At 47.1% G+C, this 27,782-nt stretch overlaps 1 protein-coding gene across 1 annotated transcript; it reads right to left on the bottom strand.

Moving 5' to 3' along the window:
* LOC142795086 (glutamate-gated chloride channel alpha-like) lies at positions 1 to 23,537 on the bottom strand. Its single transcript, XM_075886000.1, has 6 exons — positions 23,375 to 23,537; positions 16,759 to 16,826; positions 14,183 to 14,415; positions 3,202 to 3,284; positions 2,114 to 2,278; positions 1 to 62 (listed from the first exon to the last, which is right to left on the bottom strand). The coding sequence occupies exons 1-6, from the start codon at positions 23,535 to 23,537 to the stop codon at positions 1 to 3; spliced, it is 774 nt and encodes a 257-aa protein (XP_075742115.1).
* Positions 23,538 to 27,782: the final 4,245 nt, after the last annotated feature.

The raw sequence follows: 27,782 nt of genomic DNA, 5'->3' as shown, positions 1-27,782 counted from the left end.
TTAGGCAACCTCCGAAGATATGTAAGCCGTGACATGTGCCAGCAAGGTCAAGTCCCGGTGATCTTGAGAGGTGAAAGATTGCACTATATTGTTAAAAACGCTGTCCTGGAGATCGGTATTGATTACACATTCCAGCCTTTGGCTATGGATACCCCGAGGACGTCCTAGTAAGATGACTATAGAAGTGTCGGGGGAGCGTGCTAGTAGGGTGACGAGAAAATCAGCAGAATAAAAATAGGCTTCAGTTCACTTGGAAGATGTGTCTCAGTTATAAACTGCAGATTGCGACACCATTTCGAAGAAAGGAATTGAGTCGGCCAGTTATGTTCGGTGAGTTTAATAACCTACCAACAGAGTCGAAGCATGAAAAAAAGAAGATTCAATGAGTGCCTAAGGACCCCTATACCAGCGGTGCAAATACAAGGTAATAAGTACTGCATGCCTAAGATGACACAATAGATTTGAGAACAAGAAGCCAGTCAGTTTGCGTAACGCTTACATCGGTGAAAGGTTACAGTAAGTTAATTAGCGAATTGTTAGACCTAATGCTGTCGGTTGAGATGAAGGATTAAATACACCCACGAAGCCAGAAGATGTTTGCGTTTCGTCGGCGCGAACTCGCGCGTGCGACTTTTGATGGAGGCCTTTGCCCTAGAGACGTCCTAATTGGACTTTTGGCAGTCTCAGCTGTCACAATGTCTCGAGAGGAGTAGACTTACGAAACAATGGCACTCAAATCATGTGCTTCTCGACCTGCCAATATCACGTTTTGTGCTCTTAAGTAATTAATAAGTACGTACATCGTAGCGTTACAGACAAAGGGAAAGACAGAAACCAACACCACCTTATCGATTTTACCTCTAATTAACTAATAATATTGAACACGTACATGGCACTAATGAACGGCATAGGTACACCCATACCACTCCACGCCATTCGAGAAAGAGAAACAGTATACCTCTGAAAAAAGTCTGTGAACATTAAAATGCTTTAATCTGTCGATGTTGCCGTAAAAAAATAAAAAAATCTCAGCTGTAATAATGTTACACACACTGATGATGAAACGCGTAGTGCCCATTTTCGAAACGTGGAGGCTGTCATTCTTTATAATATTATTGATTGTCGCTTCGTACTGCTCCTGCCTTCCTACCCTAATAGTTCAGTGAAGAGCAGCGTTGAAACGCGTTAATTGTATCGGCAAATTAGTTGTAGTGGTCATCTTTCAAGGCTGCTTTCTTTACGGACATAAAGAAGAGAAATATGAGTGGGTCAAACGCACTTTTCACTTCGCAGGTCATTTTGTTGTGGAGGCTCTAGACCTCCGAGACTGTGTAGATAGACGGTTCGTATACTGACGTCACTGAATCAGACACGTTGAAGCACCGCCCGTCGAGGAACTGGGTTCGTGACGTCACGTGATTCTCGGGTAGCTTTTGTCGTTTACGCATAGATGCTACTAATAAAGTTGCGGTCCCGTCACGACCTCATCGAAACACGCTGGTTATAGTATCACTGCGTCAAAGGAGCATTAAAAGAGAAGAATCATTATTCTCATATTTGTAAGTTACTGTTTCGTAATTCGAATTTGCCGCGAGCACCCTTGCCGTGAGCAGACGCTTGGCAAACGAGAAAGTGCCCGAAGATAATATCCGGCTGGCGACGCCACCTTGAAATTTCGGCACCAGATGTCGTGACGTCGTAGATATTGACGTTATCTACTAGGCCCCACGTCTTTCCTAATCAGTAATTATGAAGTGTATTCTCCTCTGAGGGAGCCATAAACTTCAAAAAAAAAAACATGTTTCAGAAAATTTCATTCTGCCAATGTCGCCAAATACGAAAAATACATTTTAAAATATGTGATGTGAATGGTGCCGACGTCGGCACAGAATTAAAAAATGAAACTTTGAGCTTGATTTTATCATGTATTAATAAATGTACGATGGTGAAATTAACGATAATAAAGTGTTCAAAGTATAATTTATCAGTTTACCTTGATTCGTTGTTTTACTTTAGCGTGTATTTGAAAGATACCCCCGTGACGACACGCGTAGGCTATCAATATCACGTCCAGTGTTTCTTGGATGGTTCGCATAAGTATTTTATTTCTTACCGCCAGGCAAGTCGTCCACCACGAACAGAGGCAGGAGGCCGAGAAAAGTGAAGGTTCCCTCGCCGACTTCGCTGGAATCGAAGTGGATGCTCTTCTCGGACACCCGGAACGGACTCTGCTCGTCTCCTATCCAGCGCAAGATCGACTGGTGGTCATCACTGTCCGCTGCGAGTCGACACAGAGGGTTGGCTAAAGTACCGAGCTTGAAAGCAGCCCGTTTCAGTACACTTCACTGCCGCGACACTTGTGCATTCCACTTCTTGGTGAAATACCGTTCGAAGAAAGTAGCTTAAAAAAAAAACGTAGGCATCATGATTCAGCCGCCGCAGTTTATGTTTGAACGAAATAGTTAATATGATGTTCTCCGCATGTAAGTCTGGCGCCACCTTTGGAAAGCCTCAGCGGGCCTTATACGAATGTGCACGTGGATTTGGCGCGAGGGCTACGACTTTGAAGTTGACGTCCAACTTGCAGGTACGGCCGCCAGCTAAGGAAGCGGACGGCAGCACTTTCGTTCGGTCGTGCTTACGTATACCACTCTCTTTTTATCTTTGTAGCCAGCGCGAATCTTTACCAAGAAGAGATATGAAGAGCACAAACCACAGTCTGTTGCTGGACGGCGCAGCTTCCCAACGGGTAATCGCCTTCTTTCCACCAAATTTTTCACTTTCACGCGTGACTACAACGGCTGCATTGATAGGCCCGCAGGCGCACAAAGCGCACAACAGGCGCGAACACAGTGATGATAACGCGATTATTAGAAAAAACATAGTTCTGTTGTCACTTCATTTAGATACGTAGCGACCCCCTAAAGTACAGAATCATCCTCCCTTCTCTTCCAGCATTTACACTCACACGTCACATCACTTCTTGTTTTAAAGATGACCACTGTTTCTTTGTAAAAAGGTTGCATTAACACAAACTAGTGCAGAAAAAAGTTACACGGCCTACGCTCTGCCAGTCACACAAGGGTAAATATCAGTGATACCAATTATTTAGGTAATTTTTTTGTGTTGTGCAATCACCGTCATGAATTGGCCTGCTGCGCCAAAGAAAGAAAATTGAAAGCATACTTGGAGAAGACTTACTATTTACGATGGACATGTCGCAGACGTGAACGTCGAAGGGATAATAGATGTAGTCAATGTTGCAGCAGAGAGCAAAGTTCAGCCTGAAATGGAAAACGAAGTGGAAGAGTCAGCGCTTCATTAGTCTTCTTTCGCAGCTTTCACGAAACGTGAGCTGAATTCCGTGAGCAAAAGACCCGTCGATCAATAGCGGTAATTGGAACTCAACTAAAGTCTGATAGTGACGAACGAACGAAAACACACACACACACTGTTCTTATCTGTTCTCATATATATATATATATATATATATATATATATATATATATATATATATATATATATATATATATATATATATATATATATATAGGAACAGATCTATTAATAAAATAAAACCAAAATGCGTCTAACAAACGGCAACTTTTCAAGGAAGACGGGTGTGGGATGCACCGTTACTTGACGCCCCTCTTTTTATCGCTTGAAGGAGAATTAGAATTGACGCACCTCTTTTTATCGCTTGAAGGAGAATTAGAATTTAGATTGGTTCGCGAGGCTCAAGTTGTGCCTTTAGAACTCTTGAACAGCCCACTGTCACACTTTCTTGACATGACAGATTCCCTGCCTGCGCAGACAAAAAGAGGTGCACATTGTCATCCGGCCTTGTGTTTGCTAGGATCCATTTCGTACTCTTATAGTACCACATATATCTGTTTACGTTTTATTTAGCTGGCGCTTTATGTTTCGATTCGCACTGTCAACCACAACTGGATGGCAGTGCTTGTCAAGGAAACAAGCGAGTGAGAGTGACATAAAACAAATGGTAAAAGAAAGGGAGAGTGGGGGTCCAAGCGAAAGACAGCTATCTGGTTTCGTATATTGCGCCCTGTAGAGGGCACAGGAAGGACAGAAAGAACAAGATATTATGCGCATAACATTATTTTACGCGAAGCTTACTTCACGTGGCAACTCTCAGGTTGAATTGAAATCTGTTTCTCGTGCCTTTCGTATTCGGTGCAAGCTGACTTCACTGACGAGTAGCTTTAGAACACAGCCCCGCCGCGGTGGTCTAGTGGCCTAGGTACTCGGCTGCTGACCCGCAAGTCGCGGCATGGAATCCAGCCTTCGGCGGCTGCATTTTCGATGGAGGCAAAAATGCTGTAGGCCCGTGTGCTCAGATTTGGGTGCAGGTTAAAGAACCCCCCAGGTGGTCGAAATTTCCGGAGCCTCCCACTACAGCGTCTCTCATAATCACATGGCGGTTTTGGGATGTTAAACCCCACATATCAATCAGCTTTACAACATCGCGCATAATGTTGCTGCGGTTAGAGCAAGGCAGTCCAAGTAGCCACAGTTCGTGGTGCATACGCGGAATCAGTAGTGAGCACATATCATTGAAAAAAGGCGTAAACAGGGGATGTGTCGGGCCAATGTTTCGACAAGCGGACAAGTGGACCGGACGCGCGCGGAGGTGAGCGGTCGCATGTGACTTTGGCTCCTGCAAATTTTCCTCTTGTGGCTAACTGATCACTCCAAACGCCCCGAATACTTGACTGGACCTATATGTGAGTGTTACCGACGCTTCCTGTGATACTTTTTCAATACTAAGACGTTTTTTACGCAAGCCGCAGCCCTTTTAGGGCTGTCGGCTAGCAGTATCGCTGCTAGGCCTACCTCTCCCTAGCATGAGCGCTGGAACAGGGCGCGACGCAGCCGGCGTCGATGGTGCGCGTTCCTGGCGCGCGATCCACGAGAGCCTCTCAAGACAACGCCAGCATCCTTCGTCACCACCAAGCCATGCAGTGGCTCAGGAGCGCCAATCAAGAGCAGCACCGAAGCCCCCACCACTGCCGCGCAGTGATTACAAAATCATATTAAGAGTCCGTGGAGGTTTAAACTGTGCTGTGATACATCCATGCGTCCTCAGACAAATAATCCTCAAGGCGGCGGGTCTCCCAATCTCTGACCGCACCAGTTCTGACCAAATACGCGTCAACTCCATCAACCATACCGTTCTGATTAGCACACCAGACCTGGATCGTGCCGACCTCTACCATGGCATACGGCTCTTGAACTTCAACGGCACCCCTCATGAAGTCGCCACCCATGTCGCTGATCCCGTCGATACCTGCAGAGGAACCGTTCTCCTGCCTTCCGATTACTCGGAAGACGAAATCATCTCGACCCTCCGCCGATGCAACCCAAAGCTGACTATCGGAGGTGCACGACGCCTGGGCAGCACTGAAACCATTCTAATCATATTCCAAGGCAAAATCGTTCCTTACTACGTCCACTACGACGGCTGTGCACTTCGATGTCGTCCCTTCAGGCAAAAGGTTGAAGCCTGCACACGGTGCCGTCAGATTGGTCATCGCCAAGACGTCTGCACCAACACCAGTGACACACTTTGTCCCAAATGTGGACTAAAAGATGCACCTATGGACCACGAGTGTGACCATGTTTGTGTTGTGTGCAATGGAAACCATGAAACAGGTTCATCGCTGTGTAGACAACGATTTAAGCCGCGCCCTACACGGTCCATGGAAAAGCAAGACCCACCCATCCACCGATCTCCTAGTCGCGAACAAACTCACGGTTCAAGCCAGCGGAAAAGTCGAAGCAAAAGCAAGGAACGCGGGCGGAAAAGTCGAAGCAAAAGCAAAGAACGCGGGCGACGCTCCAGTGCCAGCAAAAGTAAAGATCGCGGTCGTCGCTCCGATTCAACGACGCAAGACGGCGCCTGGCCAGCCCTATCACCAAGCCCTGCTCTCAACAACTCTTCGGTCAACTCACACCAGGTAGGCTGGGCTAAGTCAGCCTCTTCTAGCTGCTCCTCAAATCACACCAGTAACAACGACTCCACCCTCTTTAAAGAAAATGCAACCCTAAAAGCTGAAATTCAGAGGCTTAAATTACAACTCGAGTCTTTTCACTTATCCGCTACTACCACTCAAATTGATTCTCGTCCTCCTTCCGCATCAACCACCCAAGCCCCTCCCTCTCATTCCGCCTCTTCCATGTGCCATTCATCAGCCCCACCTGAACCCTCTGCACATTTGCCCATGGACACTAGCCCCTGTGCTCAACGCGAACCACTTCTCCCTCCCCCCAGCAAACGTAAAACTCCGAGCACTCCACGATCAGAAGAATCCCTGGAGGAGACAGTTTTAAATTATAATGACAGAATAACCGCATTAGAAACTAAATTTCATAATATACTCACCGCAGTTGAAAAACTCAGTGCAGATTACGCAGCCAAACATGAGGCACTCGCCAAATTTATGGACCTTGTGCAAGCTCATATCCAACAAACTACAAGTTGGATAGCTGAAGTTAGTGCCAATAATCCTAGCATAGCACCACTTTCCACCTCAGCACCAGCTTCGCTTAACAATGGCCAATAACCCGACTCGCTCCGAGCTTCAGGTTTGGCAATGGAACTGTAGGGGGTTCCGAAAAAAGAAAGCACATCTGCAACAGTTCCTTGCCTCCCGTTCTAATCTACCCGAAGTCATTGCCCTCCAAGAAACTCACGGGCCAGTCAGCTTCCCAGGTTATAATGTCCACCAAACTAAAAAGCTGTCCCGGCCTGATACGGCAATTCTTACTCAAAAACACCTCACTGCAAATCACTCCCACTTCGACGGCGTCGATATAGAGCATGATTTTTTGGAGATTATTCCTCATAAGAATAACACATCTGCTCTTTACCTTCTGAATGTCTACAGCCGCCCTCGAGACAAACATCACCGCTTTGACTCCCTTTTTACTCAAGCCATTTCCGCTGCCAAAGACCATCCCCTTTTAATTCTTGGTGATTTCAATGCACCCAACCCGTTGTGGGGTCACACTGTTTCTACTCCTAAGGGCAGAGCCCTGTGGATACACATACAAGACCACAGACTCACGCTACATAATGACGTCGATGCACCAACCAGGCTAGGAAACAGCGTATCGAGAGATACCTCTCCCGATCTTACCCTTACACGCAGAATTCAGCACGTTACATGGAGCAACTTGCAAGTTAATCTCGGTAGTGATCACTACATCATTACTACTACAGTACATTTCAAGCACAAACCCTTCGCACCTAAGCCAATCAGTCACACCAATTGGGACAAATTTCGAGAGGCCCGCCAGATATCAGCTCCCAGAAACATCCAAGACATCTCAGAATGGGTGAAGCAACTTCACTCAGATGCTGGGGTGCATACTACAACTTTGCCCCCCGAAACCCCCCTCACCACGGTTGATGCCAAGCTTTTACATATGTGGGAAGCCAAACAGTCTCTCTTGAAGAGATGGAAAAAAGGACGGCACAACCGAAAGCTAAAACTCCGAATAGCCAAGCTTGACCTGCAGATCCAGGAGTACGCCACACAACTGGCCTGCCAGCAATGGGGCCAGGTGTGTGACAGCATGCAAGGAAACCTTGACAGCAAACGCACATGGAAACTACTGCGCCACCTCTTAGACCCTACCACATCACGCACACATCAAAACCAGAGCATAAAGAAACTTGTATATGCTCACAAAAACGATCTAAACGGACTCTTCGACGACCTCCGCGATAAACATCTGCCTCCTGCTCAGAAGTATAACACACCAAAGTACACTGGAAAGCCCAACGAGTTATTGAGCGCCGCTATCACGGAAGCAGAGGTTCGGCATGCTATGGCCACTCTGCGCACAACGTCAGCACCAGGCCCAGACCACATTAACAACAAAGTACTTCGCAATCTGGACGACAACTCCGTCACGGCAATCACAGATTATTTCAATCACTGCTTTGACACTGGCACCCTTCCAAGTTCCTGGAAGGATGCCAGGGTAATTTTCATTCCAAAGCAAAACAAACCAGTGAACACTTCCAATCTCAGGCCTATTTCACTAACTTCTTGTCTTGGTAAAACGCTTGAACACGTTATACTCAACCGTCTGAATAAATACATGGAAGACAACAATGTTTATCCACCAGAAATGGTGGGTTTTCGAAAATCTCTGTCATGTCAAGATGTCATGCTTCGACTGAAGCATGATATCATTACACCCAACAGCAGCCTAGATACGCAAGCAATCTTGAGTCTGGACATCCATGGAGCTTTCAACAACGTTGCTCATTCCGCCATCCTCCGCGAGCTTAATCTCATAGGGGTTGGCGCAAAGACATATAACTATATAGCTACTTTTTTAGCCAACCGTACCGCAACCATACACATAGGCGCAGATCAATCTCAGTCTTACGCTTTGGGAAGTTACGGCACGCCCCAAGGGTCTGTGCTGTCACCGTTTCTTTTTAATGTCTCTATGATGCCGTTGGCGCAAGCATTGAGATCTATCCCTGACCTCAAGTTTTCACTCTACGCCGACGACATCACTCTTTGGATGACTGGCGGCTCCGATGGAGAGATTCAAGACACCCTGCAAGCTGCGGCAAATACGGTTGTGGCACTTACAGGGTCTATGAATCTTTCATGTTCCCCACAGAAATCTCAGCTACTTCTCCTACCATCTCACAGAGGGGGCGAAAAACACATATCCAATATACAGGTAATTCTAGATGACGTACCAGTTACTCGAGTGGATAGGATCCGCGTGCTCGGTTTACACATTCAAAGCAATCGGCTCAACACATACACACTAAAGACACTTCACACCACCGTTGATCATACCTTGCGACTTTTGGGTCGGGTCAGTAATAAACATGGCGGACTAAAGGAGGCCGAACTCCTCCGCTTGGTCCAAGCCTTCGTTATCAGTAAAATAACTTTTACAACGCCTTACCTACACTTTCTTAAATCAGAATCCGACCAGATAGACATCCTTTTACGCAAAGCGTATAAGTTCGCTTTAGGGGTGCCTATACGGACCTCCACTGAAAGGCTTATGCGTACTGGCACCTTCAACACCCTTGCTGAACTAGGAGAAGCCCATATTGCATCTCAGTATAACAGACTTTCTAACACCGTGACAGGCCGACACATTCTACAAACCCTTTCTGTCACTCCGGCATCCATCACTAAGGTCAAGTACACCATTCCACACCACATACACGAGAACCTATACATTCCACCACTTCCAAAAAACATGCACCCTGAGCACCAGAAACAGCGCAGGATGCAGCGCGCGAGGGCCCTCAAAAAACAATTCTCCTCCTCCAATGATGTGCTCTATGTTGACGCCGCCGATTACGGAAACAGGCATCATTATGCAATATCGGTAATCAACTCTCACGGCCAGGTCGCTGCGGCCGCCTCCGTTCTTGCTTCTTCTTCGGAGGAAGCGGAAGAGGCGGCCATAGCCCTGGCCCTGACAATACCTAGTTCATCCGTTATAATCAGTGACTCCAAAACAGCTATATATAATTTCGGAGCGGGCAGGGTTTCTAAGCCAGCCCTTTCCCTACTTTTGCATCATCCCCTTGATCGACTTGTAGCACTAATCTGGACTCCCGCGCATGCGGGCCTTGCCGGAAACGAGGCGGCTCATGCGAGTGCCCGAGGATTCACAGTCCGGGCACACGCATCCGATGTGTCGCAATTCGCTACGAATGAGGCGCCATTTACAGCGCGGGATCGCCTTATTTCATTCCACGATATTTGCACACACTACCGTTTAGAGCGATTAACCTTCCCGCCACTCACGCGCAAATCTTCACGCAGGTGCGAAATTCTGTGGCGACAGCTGCAGACTCGCACCTTTCTTTCGCCTTACCTCCTACACCGCATTCATCCATCCTGTTATCCTTCCCCCTCATGTAAATTTTGTGCCTCCTCCACAGCAGACTTGAACCACATCATGTGGCGCTGCCCTAAGCACCCTCTTCCCCCATTCCTGAAACGCCTAATTTCTAGTGAGGAGCAGTGGGAGGCTGCCTTGCGCAGCTCGAGGCCCGCTATCCAGGAGGCCATCCTGGAGTGGGCTGAGAGGGTAGAGGAGGACTACTTCAAGTAGTTCATCCCCACCACACCCTTTCCTGTTGCCCCCTTCCCTTTAACAAGGGATAAATAAAGTTGTTCATTCATTGTCTTCATCAAGACTCACACAGAACTGATTTCTTCAGCGATAGCGTGTCTACGCTTCGTGCCCTCTCCTACATATTAACATCTTAACAAAAGACAAGGAAAGCAATATTGAAAACGGAGGTGTGGAAGAGCGGAATGGGGAGTGGGGGGCGGTGTGACCAATTGTACGAGTGAAGAAGGGGTTCCGTGAATAAAAAGAAAACAGGGAAGTGGCGCAGAGGAATTCCTCCCCATCGCTTCATTTTTCTTTCATTTAGAACTTATTTTTCGCAAAGAACTTGCAGCCCAAGTCCCCTATTAGCTAGTCTTAAATCACATTTGTACTTCGCACTTCAAACAAGAATGTTACGTGGCAACCCAGATGCTACCCATATCATATACAAATATATTCACAAGCGGATACATTGAAAATAACTTTTGTTTCGCACAGAATTTCCAGCCTAAGTCCCCTACTAGAGTTTCAATTCAAATTTGTACTCAGCCTTCAGCCAAAATTGTTACGTGGCAATACAAACGTGACAAATATTATATACAGTTATGTTTACAAGCGGACACACGATACTGGTTTGAAGTCTTGCTACGTCGCATTTCTAGTAGTATAGTGGCCCCATGTGGCATTATTCCAGAGGTGACCGCAGGCTGTCTTTGCATAACCGTCATAGCTTTACAAAACACCACTACCTTCCTCTGGGCTTTAGCAACATTCCTAATAAGGCACTCCTTGGCCACCTTCAAACTGAGGATCTGTGTTTGGATTATGAAACACGATGTGTATGGTGAAATCATACAGTTTCACAGTGGCTCATTTGTCTGGCTAACCTCACCGGAGTGGCGCTTGCTTCAAGACCTAAGCCGGCTGGTGTTCTCTCTGCACGCTGTTTCCCACTGCGTTCATTTTATCAGGTCAATCGCCGCGAATAAGAGAATACCTGGCTTATGTAACAGGTCGTGTTTCTGCTGACGAAAGCCATTGTCTTGCCATTTTTCGGGCGCGTTGATAAACGGAGCTCGAAAACACATTGAGCGCTAACAGACCGGGACGTAAGAGAGACGAGGTGAGCATCGTGGCGCATTGTGTTTTGGTCTCTCCTACGCCCCTGTCTGTTAGCGCTCAACATGATTTCGAATGATTGTCTCGGTTTGTTTTCACGTGTGTTGCAATCACGGAGGCAAGCATATGGTTGCTCGGCTTCGTATTTCGATTTTATGCCGTCACCGTCTGCACTGCTGCGATTGATTGATTGATTGATTGATTTGTGGAGTTTAACGTCCCAAAACCATGCACTTCTGCGAGTTTCCAAGTCAAGTCCAAGTTGCGATAACATCGCCTTCTGCATTGTATGTTTTCAGTATACAAGTGAAACCCATGCGATCTCGGCTGCTGACCTGCATGTCGTGGGTTCGATCCTGGCTACGGCGGTCGCACTTCGATGAAGGCGACATGCCATACAGGCCCGTGTATACTGCGTGACGTCAAAGATCACCAGATGTCCCGAAATTTCACCGAAATCCTGGATCCCTCTACTACGGCGTCTGTCATAATCATATCGTGGTTTACGGACGTTAAAATCTGGATATTATCATTATGACAAGCAAGCGCGGGCAGCCCATGATCGCGGCTCAAGCGGAGTGGAAATGCGCCAGTTGTTTACCGGCTCGCGAGTAAAAGCTGCTGGTCATTAAGGTCATTAACAGAAAGTACTTTGACAGGCCGAGAGCAGCGGTCATACGCGCCTTATCAGGAATCGACAGACGGCTCATATATTTGTACGTGCTGCGTTCTCACAACTCAGTTTGCGATGAAGCAACAGGGAAAGCCGGTTCGACCAGTGCTGTAGGCGTGTTTTGTTTAATTACGCCAGGTTGGAAGCTAAAAGAGTTAGCCGCTAGTGATCGGATCCTATTCCAATTTCTTGCTATCGCTTACATTGTTTCCGCCTTGCGACAAAATTGCCTCCTTTTGTTTATTTTTCTCCTTCTAAAGAATGCTCGTAAAACTAGTCAAGTGGATTGCAGGTCGTTCTTAGCGAATGAAGGCATAAAAAGTGAAACGCTTCTAATAAATTTTATACGACTTCGATGCAGTCGCTTCGTTTAGCATGACTATATTTCATCGCCGTCACGCTTCCTGGGTGGACTGCCGTAACGTTTACTGCATAGCGCTGACTTTCACCCATAACCTTGAAGGGACGGTAAGCCGTTGAGAGTTCAAGAACAGCTCCAGCAAAGTATTATATCAAGGATATGGAAAGGTTACGACTAACGCTATACGCTCGCTATAAAAAGTAAGGCGCTTAAAAAAAACCCCGGCCAGATCAAACAGGATATAGTAAACGACGTGCTTGTTACATTTGTTATGAGGCAGCCTTCCAAATACAAAGTTGGTCATGACGCTATCAGCGGAAGGCAAACGCAGCAGCATTTGGAACAGTTTTATGCTGTGGAAGGTAGTTCCGTACAGCACGCCATATAATGCCACGCGAACTTGTTTCTTCGTTTTCGTGTGAACGGGCTTTGCTCTACACTTGTGACGACCACCCGGGTCAGATGCAACAAAACTTTTGGGGACCTTCGCGATTGTTGCAAGGTCAATCTTGATTGTTGTTCTTACGTACTATACATAAATATACATAGTTGAGTTACATAGTTAGGCTAGAATGCTCAATCACGCATGTATGAAAGATTGCGCATTTCAACTACGATAACATTATCGACGACTGACAAATCTGCTTGCCATTACCGTTGCCTTGAAAGCGTTTTTTTTTTTTTGCCCCGAAGTTCCTCCTATAAAAATTTATATATTTACGGGCTTGAGTTCTACATTCCTCGCCATCAAAATCACGTGATAAAACGTGGGAGAAACTGCACGCTTGATTATGTAAGCGTGTGATATAGCAATAACGGGAGCAGGGGAGTCGGTAATGAGGATACCGAGCAAAGGCGTTCACGAATAAGACCTCCGGTGAGGCTCCTAAAAAGGGGGATATATCCGGCTTTGCGAAGATGAACGCCAAGAACGACAGTCAAGGCGAGTTGTGTTTGAGCACTTAAGTGTACTGGACGCAAACTGGAAGTGTACTCTAACTTTTGTTTTCAAGCATTAAGTTATTGCTTGCAGAATATGGTACTATACAAATTCAAATTTACTCATGAAATGGAGTGCACGCTCTCCAATACTACTTTTACGAACAAGCGTTGTTAATTATGTACGTAGTAATACTTCACTGCATTAATAAAATTTTTATAATTGCAAGACACCACTGCTTTCCTCTGGACTTTAGCAACATTCCTAATAAGGTACTCCTTGGCCACCTTCAAACTGAGGGGTGTGAGAATTAGGAAACACGATGCGTATAGTAAACACATACATGCGTATGAATTGTTCGTTTGCATTGTTTTGACAAATACTTTCCTTCTGCCATCTTGCTGCCGCAATGAATCTGTTGATGTGTGGCGCTTGTCAAGCTGTTTTAATTCCAAACACTTACTGCGTAACTGTTGGTGGTAAATAAAACTGATAGGGTTCCTTATGAATTTGACTAAGACGACCTGAAGACGAATGCCATCGTGTTCTTTGTCTTCAGCCAATGAAGAGATCGCCCTCCCCAAAAGCTTTCTGTCTAACGTGGTTTTGCATTGCCTCCGTGATCGGCCCGTTGCTCATGGAGGCAGTGGAACACGGTGATGATGACGTCATCGTATGACGCCACGCCATGTGACGTCATGATGCTGCCATGATACACAATGACGCCATGACGACGTCATACGGTGTCGTAATGCATAATGACGTCATGACAACGTAGAATGGTGAGGTAAGCACTTCATGTCTTTTTAAATCACTTACGTTCACGCAGTCGAATGCGGACGCTTGAGGGCCCATTTTCGGGTTTGACAAGGCGTCTAAGGCTTAAGCTTTAAAACAAACTCAAACGTTGTAGATGTTAGAAGTATACACAGTACCTCGAAGAGAATATTACCTCTGGCTCGCGACGATGCGGTTGTCAGGTGCTGCACGGAACCTCAAACGCTGGTCAGCTTCCGAGTCAAGCGGACTGAGCTTCGTGACTGGTGAGAAGGCAAGCCGTGGCCTCCAGAGGCGGTCCGGCAGGCCTTCAGGCAGGGGAGACGTCCGCTGGCCGTCCACCAAGAGACTGAGGTTCAGACGCGCATCCAGCCAGGAGAACTCCATCTGGCTCGCGAAATAGAGCTCCTGCAGTTACGGCGGAAAAGTCGCAAGAACACCACCAGAAAGACGACATTCATAATACGACTTCGATGCATGAAACTGAAACATGCCGTTTTTTTAGCACGCTAAAGCATCGCACGCAATTATGGTCCTATATACAGCTGTTTCAGGTAACCTACGAACAGTGTTAAAAAATATCCACGAGGTGAATGATGAGGAGTGAGGCGAAGTGGGACGCACGGATGGATGAACGTACGAACGCTTCAACAATTTTCGTATATATATATATATATATATATATATATATATATATATATATATATATATATATATATATATATATATATATATATATAATCACTCACTGCAGGGCAAAGGTCTCTCCCATAATCCAGCGATCAAACCAGTCTTGTGCTTTCAGCGGCCACGTTATACCTGCGAAAGTTTATTGCGACGATAACAATTATATGGACACTCTCGGCTGGATTTTGCCGTCGATGTCGGCGTCGCGTCATTCACCGCATATGTGTACGTATCTATATAACTCCGACGCGCGGAATCGAACCACCGACCTCTCAATTGAGAGTGCGAGGCGTTATCCATTGAGCCACGAAGGCGCACATCGTTCGATGTTCAAACGGCAAGCTATTTATAGCTACGACTTCCCGCGAGCGATGGGTATCTCGATGCATGGCCTCCGCGATGGGAGTGGCGGCGTGTTTGGGGGGAACTACTATCGTGTTTTTAGCGTTACCAATGAGATGGCGCAATGAGCACGCGTCGCCAGATTGTCACCATACGCGGTGGCGCGCGCGCTCTCATCTCCCACACGTATACTTTGCCCCACGGGGAGGGGACGCTCTCGCGAGCGCTCGCTTATCCAGCGGTGAGGACAATCGTATGCTTTGGGCTTTCGCCGGAACGATTCTGTTAGAGTTACCGAGCACACAGTGGTTACTGCACTCGTCGCACTGCCTCCGTTTGGGAAAAGGGCGTGCTTTTCAGACACCGCGAAGTAATAACTGAGATGCTTATTCGCGTTCATCTGTACCTGCGTGTACCTTTCGTGCGTCATTTGTACGTGAGCAAAGTGGTTCACGTTTTGATCTGCTTGCCATTCTTCGCGTGACCTTCCAATTTGTTGCTATCCCGTTCATTGCTTCGCCTTTACGGCAAAGCTGTGACATTTTTTAATCTGATCGGCCCACCTATCTTCCTGTCACCCCTTCGTGCGTTTGCTTTCGCTGCGAGTCCATTCAGTTATCCTTACTGACTAGTGGTTATCCTGCATAGGTACTACGAGCCCAGCCCATGACCATTTCTTCTACTTGATTTCAACTATGACATCCTAATCCCCGGTTCGTTCCCTGACCAACTGTGCTCTTTCCTTCTATTAAGGTTACACCTATCACTTACCTTTCCGTCGCTCACTGTGTCGTCCTCAATTTATGCTGAACCCTCTTCGTAAGCCTCCAGGTTTCTGCTGGAAAACGCGCGCACACACACACACACACACACACACACATTATATATATATATATATATATATATATATATATATATATATATATATATATATATATATATATATATATATATATATATATATATATACTTTAAGGGCCAGTTTTCATTGTTGGGTACCGTAATAATGAGAACTAACCGACAATGATGCCGGGGAAAGCATAGGGAATGTTATTAGAAGTATATATATGTAAAATGTAAGGAAAAGTGAACGTCACGATAACTTCCCGCCGACAGGGCGGCAAGTCACTTTACTTCACATTTGAATTACAATGTCTTCTGATACCAACCACCCATATACTTTCTTTGGCATATTGGTCTGGTATTTCTCATTAATTTTTTATCAAGAAAGAATGGTAAATGATTGAGGATTCCTTGTTTTGTTAGAAGGAAACGACATACGAAATCAATAGATAACGAAGCCAAAGAAAGCATTGAGAGTGCTATTCAAGAATCATTCGCGAAGAATTCGATAAGATGTTAATGCGACTTTCGGCGTGATCCCCAGGTTAAAATATTTAAGCAGTGATGGTTGATTGAACAAGCCAAAATAGAACACCGCCGGTGCTGAGCTGCCGACATAGTGGCTACGTACTTTGTCCCCACTTACCGCTGAATCGGCAGTAATATTATTGAACGAAAGCAAAACATCTCAGAATTAAACTCGTCAGTCCGTTCCAAATTGCAGTATATACTGCGTTATTACTGAACTACACCACAAGGAGTCTGCAACGCACCTACTGCATTTAAGAAAATGATCACTTTGACTACCGACAGTAAAAGAACGATGCTAATGGCTTTGCTCACTGATTGGGTAATGAAAAAATACACCCTAGCGCTCACCTGGTTCACAGGATAGGCGTGAAACGCACTCTGGATGAAAAACTGGAAGTATACGACTGTTGGTTCACCTGCAGGAGAACGACAGAAAACAGTGCCCGTTACTAACAGACGTTTGCGATCTCTAACGAAGAGGCAGACGCTGAAGCTAAAAATGCCTTAAGCAGTGCCCCTGAAGTACGCATTGCGTTTTCACGAGCTGACACGAATGCCCTGCTTCGCTGCGTGATGCACAGCTACACACTTCAGCACTGGACCAAACCGGAACGGCGACACCAGCGACTTCACAAATGGGATCCGGAAATGAGGTTCCGCATGCCCCCTAAATTGAAACGGCAACACACAAGTATGATCCACCGCATTCGTCTTGGTGTAGCGTACACCAGACGTTACGCACATATCATCGGTCGCAGTGACACCGGTCCTAATTGTGAACACTGTGATGTGCCAGAAACACTTGAGCACATATTTTGTGTCTGCCCAGCATACGCACGTGAACGACAAACACTGATTTCTTCTACTGAACTATATCGCAGTAGGTCATTAACTGATGTAACCATGTTGGGCCCTTGGCCAGACACCAACAGTGCAACTGCGGTCACAAGAGCAGTTATAACCTTTTTGGAAACAACTGGACTATGTGCGTGGCTGTGAAATGTGTCTCAGCTAGAAAGAACACTACATACTCACCGCTCTATCTCACCATCGTCATTCATTAATCTTTCTTTTCTCATTTCCCTTCCCCCAGTGTAGAGTAGCAGGCTAGAGCAAGCTATCGCTCAGGCCGACCTCTCTGCCTTTCTGTAAATAAACTTACCTCCTCCTCCTCCTTTGCGATCTCTACTAACGATCACTGCATCTATAAGCTGTGACATCGCAGTTGACGCGCCTTTATTACGCCTCGAATAAGTGGCGAACGAGTCACATTGGCGGCACAGAGTAGTCTCTGGACGTTGGTTGCTGCTCAGAATCTTGGCGCAAATCACTACGGGGGTAGAGGCCGTGAATAGGACGGTGCCTTGCTTAGAAAATCAATTCACTTGCAAAGGTTCAAAAATGAATGTATGAGATAATACACATTAACAATACAACGTGGTAAAATAAAAAAAAAGCCTAAGGAAACATGTATTCTCGCAAGTCATGATGACGAACACCGTGTGATAATGATTATGTACCGATGATGAAGCAGTGCCTGATAAATACCCACAATACGTTGAATGCCTTATCTCGAAAACTTCCTTGATGTAAACATTCCTCTTGAGCTTAATTATGAGCTTTCAAAATGATTGACGGGTGGGTGATGTGGTTGTAATTTGCAATGGGTGCACCGAAAGCACGAGGACGAATTAAGGAACAGACTACACAAGTGCACTCTTAGTTTTGTTACTTCCCAATATGTTTGCTTTATTACAAGCTGTATGCTCAAATAATTGAATCTCCAGAAACTGCCCTAGGTGACGTGAACTATTTGCTACATTACAGTGGTCACGGAAAGTGGATTTCCGCATTGAATGCGACTTTCAGAAAAGAAAGCTCAATGATGCTACCTAACCGATGCTGAACAGCTTCGGTTCGGACGAGATTGAATATTGATGCGGCAAATACCACTTCGCCTTGCTTTTGCCTGCAAGGCAGTGGTGCCTTACCTTATTCACAACAGTTATATATTAGCTAAACACTGCGCGCTGCAGTGGCCACGAATTATATGAACATGAACACGATATACATGAACACGAATTCCAGGTTTTACACTCATAAAGATAGCTCACGTGTGTAAAGTGGCCTGTTTAACTGGCCCATGCTTTTAGTCTGCCGTGAAAGCCACTGGCGGCCTCATTTGTTCTAGAATACTTTGGTAGGCAGAATAAAGCTAAAAACACTAACGAAACACTCTCGTTGTGCAACAATCGCTCAAAAGTTTACCCCTTTTTTGTGAAAGAGCAGAATTACAATTCACGGCTCTGAGAGGTAGCGAAGTGGGATTGCGAGATAGGTTGGTCGAGTGAAAAAAAGTCCTTGTAAGTACACGGATGTTTTGTTCTGGTTTTCTTTAATTGTGTGTTCTTTCTAACGTTTACTGTTCTCGCAACCTTTGTGTAGTTTCAGAGTCGTGCACTTAGAAGACGTTGCAAGCACCTTCTGGCGATGGTTTGATAAGAGGTGGGCTTTGGTTGTAAAAACTAAAGGAGCTCTGTCATTACGGAGTAGAGGGCCATATTGCCCCGAGAGTGTAAGAAGCAAGAATGGGACACGGCATTTTAACTAAAAGCATCCTTGTCAGTCGAGAGTTTTAAAAACAGAGAAATAAAAAAAATTATATGAAAACAAACTGTTTTTATGTGCACCAGATAAAAAGGGGAGCTGCAGCAAAAAACAAAAAAAAAACAAAAAAGAAACCTAGTCGTTAGACTAACTGGCAGATCGAAAGATTCAATTCAGCGCTTATTCAATTCAGCGCTCTTCTGCGCATGCACGCACACTATGCTCGTGGTTTAGTTGCTTGTTGTTTAGCTGTGGGCATGTGTAGGTTGCGCACGCGCATATCATTAGTGTTAGATATGCACTTGTGTGTGCGAAATTGGTCTCCTTCTCGCCACCTCTCGACTCAAAATAGATTCGTGCATGTGCGCTCGCTACGCACAAATGTACGCAAATGCACATATCTTATTGTGAAATGCGAACCGGTGAATATGCCATTGAATGCGTCTTAAGGCGGTAGTCTAGGATGTCGGTCGGAGACGTCTGTAGTTCGTCGAAAACGTGTCACACCGGGGATTAATTATGTTCAGTTTATAGCCCGTAAACGACAGATAATTTCTTGCAGTTTCGAGCACAGAAAAAAAAAACAGTTTTGGTGCAAAGGCTAAGCAGTGAATGCAGCAGCAACAAACTGGAATGTCACACGGAAAACGCCAGAACCTTGAAACTCCGAAGCGCGCCGCTCCAGCACAAAGGACAAGCGCGAACTGTCATAGTTACTTCTTTTGTTGGAGCAACGCGCTACAAGTGTCAGCTATGCATTGCCCAACGGGGTCTATATATATATATACATACATATATACATACATATATACATACATATATACATACATATATACATACATATATACATACATATATACGTTATGATGAATGGGAGACGTAGCCTGGCTCATACGGCATGTTTATTCCATTCTCACTTCTTCCTCATCTACTCCTAACCATCCCTGCCTTCATACGTCAAAGGATTCCCCCTTCCCCCGAAAGAAGTCGCGTCAGACGAACAGAAACAAAAATTGAACATGCACGACTTAGAAGTGAACACTGTCAAAAAAGGAAGATTGTTCCATGTCCCAGGAAGTTTCCGTAAACACACTATCGCTTCACAGGAGAGTGCAGCAGTCCGTTAGGTGCTGGAGTTCTGGTGGGCGAGGCTGACTGTTGCGTACTGGAAAACACAAGTACACCTTGAACGTGGAAACTGCAGATGATGAAACTGCTTGCATACTTGCAAGGAATGAACGTGGTGTGAAGTCTTTAGAACACCAGCAGCACGATTTGCGTGCTGTTTGCCTTGGTTGGTACACATGCAGCACCACCCGTCTGCGTGTTTGTTGACCAAGACTGATGGGGTCATTTCTGCGTCCTTCCGTAATACCGGGTGGGGTTTTGCGCCTTTTTCGTCATTTTGTCGCCTGTTTTCTCAACAGCTTTGATTGTAGACCGAGTTTTGATCTCTTCTAGAGAAAACTTTTGTGATATTCCTTGTTGCGAAAATGTCCTAAATGAGATTAATTGTTTGTATTAAGCGAGTCATCTTGAATTTGCCATTACTTCACTTTACCCATTTGTAGACGCCTTTGTTTAACCCTTGAGTGTTCTTCCAAAGGTATTTCCGTTCGTCCTCGTCCTTGTTGGTGTAGCCCTTGCAGACTCTGTTTTCTTGGGCCTGCTTTTTCTGGCATTGAAGGTGTTGCTGCGGAAACAGCTGATTTGGCAGCCCTTTTTGACCATGGCACTGATTTTCTGGGAAACTTGATGTGGTTTCCAGTAGGCAGATGGTAGCCTGTGGACTGTCGTGCTGGATTTCGGGTAATGAAGGTTGTGCGCTAGAATATACTGGAGGACCTTCGGAAGCTCTTGTGACGCCATTCCTAATGAACGCTTCTGGCTCTAGACAACGTGTGCGATTTGATGCTTCCGAGCCTCCTGTGTTGTTAAGGCTCTCGGGTGTCTGTGCACTGGATGGTGACACCGAAGCAGGCGTGGTTTGGTCAGATTTCAGTCAAAAATGTTTGTCTTCCTGTGTAACTGTTCTGACGCATGCATCTGCACAGAAGGGTCAGAGTCTGGTTGAATATCACCCCGAGTTTCTCGCCTGTATATCAACCGTAGTGAGCACGTGAGATGCGACATGAGCGTTGTGAGCAACTGAAGAACCAAGCGACGGAGAAGCAGGAGGTGGTCGAAGTTCCCGAGACGGAGAATACAACGCACAGGTTGGCTCTGTAACGTGAGTGCAACGATGCAGTGATGACGTAAAGGTTGGTTTTCCATCAGGCAGTTGCAAAACGCAGTGTGGTGGAGGGTACAGTATTCCTGCAAACAGATCTGGCTGCCTTTCAGTGAGAAGGTGCTTTATTGGTCTTGTTTTAAAGGGCGATTCATTCTTGATGTCCTAATGTGTGAGCACCTCTTTTGACTGTGGCGACCGAGTGCGATTGTTTCCAGATGATTGGCAATAATAAATTCTTCATCATAATCACGAAAACGGACGAATTTCTTCTTTTATATTTTGCCACGATTCGTCGTTTTCGAATATGTGTGTCGAATAAAACTTGAAAGCCTCACCGGATATGTAGTCAGTGAAGTTGGTGATCATCCCCCGTTCCGACCATGATGCAGTGGTAGCGTGGAGCTCGAACAGGTAGAACCAGTCTTGCACGGGTCCATCGTCCGCTGCTCCGGTGCACTTGGGGATGGGAAGGTCAGTCAATGGTTCCGTCACAATGGTTAAAACGGTGTCCAGTCACCTCCAGTGGCGATGAACTTCTGTGGTCCGCGTTCGGTCACTGCGTCTCGCTGAGGTTTTCGATGATGATGGCCGGTTGATGAACTGGTTGAGATGTCTTCATACTGTCGACTCGTGTGACGCTATGATGAATGGGAGACGTGGCCTGGCTCATACGCCATGTTTATTCCATTCTCACTTCTTCCTCATCTACTTCTAACCATCCCTGCCTTCTTACGTCACACACACACACACACACACACTATATATATATATATATATATATTGACGTTTGTTTCGTCCGTGGGTCCAGCCTTCATCAGAATACAGTGCATGGTATGAGTGCTGTTTATATACATATGAATATCAATAAGATGAAGATACTAAAACTGACATGAAAGGCGATATATGTTACTGGCTCAGAAGAGCACCTGATACACGTTTAAAAAGATATCATTATGTGAGCACTTGGTTTAGCAATAAAGAAAAAAAACGTGTAACGTGGCATTTATACCGATAATAGCAAGGTACAAAAAGAAACAAATATTAAAAAAATCAACCCTAAAGGAGCTATACAAAAGACGTTGCATAGGTGCTACGTGACAAATCGGTATAGACGATATATATAGTGCGACTTGCTACCCAGGAAGATAACACACGTAAAACAAGGTGATACAGGTTACACGGATAGGCAACTCTACGTTTTCACTCATATCAGACGCGACGGTGTCAAACTTAGAGGAATGACTGACGGGCTTCTCTAATATTTGTGTGGAAACAAGATTTGAGTATTGTGGCGTGTAGTTTTTAAAAAGAGTGGTACGTGTACAGTCAACCCAACAAAGTTGCAGACCCCGCGAGCAGGTGCCAAACTGCCAGTCCACGCCACATATATAGTGGCGCGCCATCTACCGTTGACCGTAGTGCTAGGGCGGAAACGACTCTTCTTATTCACTGACCTTTCAATTTTCTGCCGCTGCGTGTTGTGCCCCACTAATGGTTGAAGGTACTGTTGCTTCCATCGAGTAAAGCTAAGCCAAGTGAAAGCCAAGTAAAGACGCCCTTGACTAGGGATATTCGAAATGTTCGATCAGCCGTTTTCACCCAAGGAAAACCAAGGCTCCCTGGGCGCTGCCATCGTCCTCTGTAGGCTGTTGTTAGTGCGCTTGACCCCCCTTCCCCCCCCCCCAAAAAAAATGCACTGACGAGGCTGTGATGTCGGCTTTTGTGCTCTCGTGCAACAGCCCAGAAAGGAGGAAATCCTCCTCTCCGTAAAAATGGTTCCGCGTTCGAAGGAGAGGAGTACGGGGGAGAAGATCTCACCCCCACTGCACTTGCTAGGCTTGCTGAACAACCAGTGGTGTCTTAATTTAGGCACTGCACCGTACTCCCGACCGGGCTGCAGAAATTCGGTGCCTTTCACCTCTTCTAACCACTACCCCCACCACCACTTTAATGGCTCCTGGAGCGACAGTTTTGAGGGTCTTTCTGGGCCGGCACGAGACGCAAGTCTGCAAAGAGGGGTTGTGGATGGCGCCGCCGACGCCGAAGCGCGACATCGTGCGACTAAGAAATGGTCCGCAATTGAAGTCAATTAACGCGGAGGCGAGCTCACGCGTGTTTCCCTACCTTCGGCTTCCGTGTAAACGGAGGGTGGCCTGTAGCGGTTGTACTGTGCATCTGCGAAGAAATGCGCCAGCGAGTCGCAGGAGGGATCGAGCAGGTAGCAGGAGCCGTTGGCTGCGTCCGACGCCGCGCTGCCATTGCCGCACAATGCGGATGCCGCCTGCATCGTTCTGTACGATACGAAAAAGAAAGCAGCTCCAGATTACGCTGGCAAAGTGGTTGGCCAGTGAGGCTGCGCTATCACGTGTGTTGCCAGACCAACGTGACGTAGTCTTGAGTGATTTAACAATTCATAATTGAAAATTTTGTTGAAGCGCACTAAAAAACTGACGGACAGAAGAGGCTGACACGGACAGCGCTTGCTCTCACAACTGAAGGTTTTTTACTCAGAAAAAAAGATTTTGAAAGCGTATACATCATCTTTTGCGCATGCGCATCAGAACAGGGTGCAACAGAAACCACTCTTGTCAGGCTTACAAGAATTGTACATATTACGTATTGCTTGTTATATTTTACAAGTACTACATGTCGAGATACGCGTACTCTTTATCATGCAGCACAATCGTAGCTTGGCTAACACAGTCATGCCCCCTCTTTCGGATGTGGTAAGATTCCACTATCTCACGTGTAAGCTGATCCTTGTGCCGAAATAATATTTCCGTTTCTTTAACAATGCACGACGTGAAATTGCTGGCAGCAAGACTATCACATGCACTGTATACACTGACCAGAGGGAGCTGCGTTGCTCACATTTCTAGGGAGCCTACATGAACGGCCGTTTTTAGGGTGGAGACTTCTTAATAAGTGCCTTCAAGAAACTCAGCCAAAACCAGCGGGCAACGGGGCACGCTGTTGCCAGCTTCCACCAAATTCAGCATAGTTTTCTGTGCGCCGCCATTTTGGAGCCAGCCAACACACAACACCTGGGCTTTTGACAGCGGCGGTTCTCAGGGTCGTGTAAGCGACCCAGTTCTCAAAGTGAGCGCACGAAGAAATTCGCAGCCCACACACAAACACTTGCGACATAATACTGAGGTTACGCTGACACGAACGCAAGCGTGGCAACAGCTCAGACTAGCGAGCGCGTCTCCGTACGAACGCGCGGACGCGTCCCGTTTGTGGGCTTCCTACTCGCAATGCGTGGACGCAGCAACGACAACTTCGGTTATCTACTCATTCGCGAACACCGCGAAACACATATACGTGTGCCGCAGGAAAAAACAGTGAACAAAATACGCAGTACTCACAGAGCAAATACGAGACGCACTGGTGGGCTCTGGTAATTTTCATTCCAAAGCAAAACAAACCAGTGAACACTTCCAATCTCAGGCCTATTTCACTAACTTCTTGTCTTGGTAAAACGCTTGAACACGTTATACTCAACCGTCTGAATAAATACATGGAAGACAACAATGTTTATCCACCAGAAGACTCGGAGGAGACGCTCGGAGCAGTAGGACGCACTGTACATCGTCTCCCGAGCCTTTCGGCATTTTCGCTGCGACGCGTGCTTACTGACCAATAATTTATGTATGAGTGGGTGCATGAGGTTATTGGGAACGCGCGGATATCACTCTCTGCACTGGATTTATCAAGATTCTCCCAGGAGCATCTGCTGACCCGACCAACGCCGCTCGCCGCCCTGAGCCTAGCTGGCTCAGCGCGCGTCCGGCTCCTTGCCTAAGCCTGGTGCAGCGTCTCACGCTACTCACATCGTCGTGCCCAGCCGCCCACCGGAATGGAGTGCGTCGTAGAAGGTCATACCATCTCTGAAGAGGAGTGGTCCGACGATTCCTGGCAATCGCCCGGCTATCGTGCCCAGGAACGACGCCGACGGGAACTTCAAAACCAAGGCAAGCCCGTTCTTCAACCGTGTACGTCGGAGAATGCCCGCGCCGCTGTGCCGGAACGCCAACCCCAGGTCAAGTCACGTCCGCCTCGGTTACGTCGGCGGGCACCACTCCCCCGATTGCCGCAAGACTCCATTCATATAGTAGGACGTCCAAGAACGCCCATCGACTTGACGAAAGTGCCGCCGTGGCAATTGCACGACGCCCTGCTCAAGGCAGCTTCACTGCCAGATCAGCCACCAGCAAGTCGGGATCGCCTTCGGACGCACCCCACCAATAATACCTTTACCTTGAGCGTGATCGACTCGCAACGCGCCCAAGCCTACCTTCGAGTGAAGTCGATTACCATCGGCGCTGCTACTATCGAGCTCCATGTCTACGCCCCCCCTCCAGACGACGCCATACGAGGCATCATGTTCCATGCATACGATGACTTCTCAGACGAGGAGATTTTGGCAGACCTACAAGCCAGCAACCCCACCATTCCTATCGTGAGTGGAAGACGCTTGGGCCAAACTAGGCACGTCGTGGTTGCACTAATGACGCCAAACCTTCCAAAGTGGATATTCTACCACGGAACCGACATCAGGCTGTACCCGTTCTACAACAGGGTGGAATCGTGTTTTAACTGCCGCAAGGTTGGTCACCGCACGGATGTTTGCCCGATGCCACGTAAGCAGCGGTGCCGCCGTTGCGGAGAGGAACACCCCACACCAGGACAGGGCGAAACACCCGCATGCACGCCACGCTGCATCGTCTGCAATGGTGCACACAACACCGGCAGCTCAAACTGCAAGTATCGCTTTATCAAGAAGGCGCCACCCACCCCGCAATCGAAGCAAGAAGCGCAAGAACCTTCGTCGAACATCCATCGCAACCCATCTCACAGTGGCTCCTCCAGCAGACGCTCACCATCATCTCGAGACCATTCTGCATCTTTCTCACCACTCGGGAACAGCAGCAACCAGCAGCAGCGCCGAGAGAGCAGGTCCCCATCCCACACCCGGCGCTCAGGGTCTCGTTCAGCTAAACGACGTGGCAGCAGGTGTCGATCCCACAGCAGGCGCCCGAGGTCACGCTCAGCCCAACGACGAGACAGCAGGCCCTCATCTCACTCAAGGTCCAAATCAGCCAGGCGCAGCCCATCGGTGTCTCGTTCATCCAGTCGAGGTCCCGGAGAAGCGTCCAAGTCGGTGGCCTGGCAGCGGGGCGCCCCGGCATCACTACTATTTTCCGATTCACAGGTGAGGGAGTTGGCAAAGGAGAATTCTGCCCTTAAGGCTCAAATCTCGGCCCAGCAGTCCCAGATAGCTAAATTGACTAGCTACATCCAGTCTCTAGAAGCCAAAATAGATAGAGCACTCAGTATCGACAAACAAACTACACCCACATCATCCGAAACACAAGACGCACATCCGAACCCCCTGGCACCAAACCCGGCGTTATCGCCAGTTCCTCAACTTCAGAACGCTAATAAACGCAAGGCAGCTACACCCACAGCTTCACTCCACGCAGACGCCGACATCACTACAAAAGTAACGACGGCAGTCACGGCAGCCATCTCAACGCTGAAATCCGATCTGAACGCTGAAATAGAAACGCGCTTTAATGCGATCCACCAAACCATCCGGGAAACAACCACCTCATTCGCCGTGTTAAAGAGCTCGACCGAAGCTGCACTGGCCGACTTCAGTGTGCAGTTGGCCATCCACCGCACACCATCCAATAGCCGGCAAACACCGGCCCCTACGCCAATAACATAGTCATGGCGGCTCTCCACACGCTCACCGTCTGGCAGTGGAACTGCAGGAGCTTCCGCAATAAGAAGGGCCATCTGCAGCAACATATCCAGCATATTCAAAACCATGCACCAAATGGGGAATGTTCGCCGGACATCATAGTTTTGCAAGAAACGAACACTGCCGCTCAACTGCCCGGATACGCATCATATAATCAGAAAATAGACATATCCGCGAGCGCACAATGCCACACTGCCATCTTAGTACACAAGAATGTCACAGCCATTCAACATGAAATTGAGGGTACGAGTATTCATCACACACTGGTGGAAATTATACCAAAAAGACGAGGAGACAAGCCACTCTTCATTTTAAATATATACAGCCCTCCAAGAGATACAGCTGCGGATCTACCTTACATCTTTCGGAAAGCAACAAATCTGGCGAAGGATGCAAAGCTGCTCGTACTAGGCGATTTTAACGCAAAACATCCCGAATGGGGATACCCGAAATCCAACCCCAAGGGTCGCCGATTATGGAGCATCATACACGACCTAGGTTTCAGTATCCTCAATGATCCGGAGCAATCGACGCGAATCGGGAACAGCGTATGTCGAGATACTACCCCAGACCTCTCCCTTTGCAAAAACACGGAGGGTGCCCGTTGGCAAAACACAGGTCACACCGTAGGAAGTGACCATTTCATTCTAGCGGTAACCATTGAGTTAACCACAAGCAATGTAAAAAAACGAGCCACAGCTCGCATTACAGACTGGGATAAATTCCGCCAACTGCGCAAAGAAACGGCACCCGATTCGGTAT

This window comes from Rhipicephalus microplus, chromosome 2 (assembly GCF_043290135.1).
Source record: "Rhipicephalus microplus isolate Deutch F79 chromosome 2, USDA_Rmic, whole genome shotgun sequence".
NCBI lineage: Eukaryota > Metazoa > Arthropoda > Arachnida > Ixodida > Ixodidae > Rhipicephalus > Rhipicephalus microplus.
Note: the sequence above shows the minus strand (reverse complement) of the source record. Positions and strands in the feature narration are given on the sequence as shown.

Bases quoted from the DNA above. Each gene is read 5' to 3' on its own strand.
- LOC142795086 (XM_075886000.1), bottom strand. From the start codon at position 23,537: ATGCAGGCGGCATCCGCATTGTGCGGCAATGGCAGCGCGGCGTCGGAC. The intron at 16,827-23,374 runs GTAGGGAAACAC...GTTCTCCTGCAG, and splicing joins CGTTTACACGGAAGCCGAAG to GTGAACCAACAGTCGTATAC. The intron at 63-2,113 runs GTAAGAAATAAA...TCACCTCTCAAG, and splicing joins GGTGGACGACTTGCCTGGCG to ATCACCGGGACTTGACCTTG.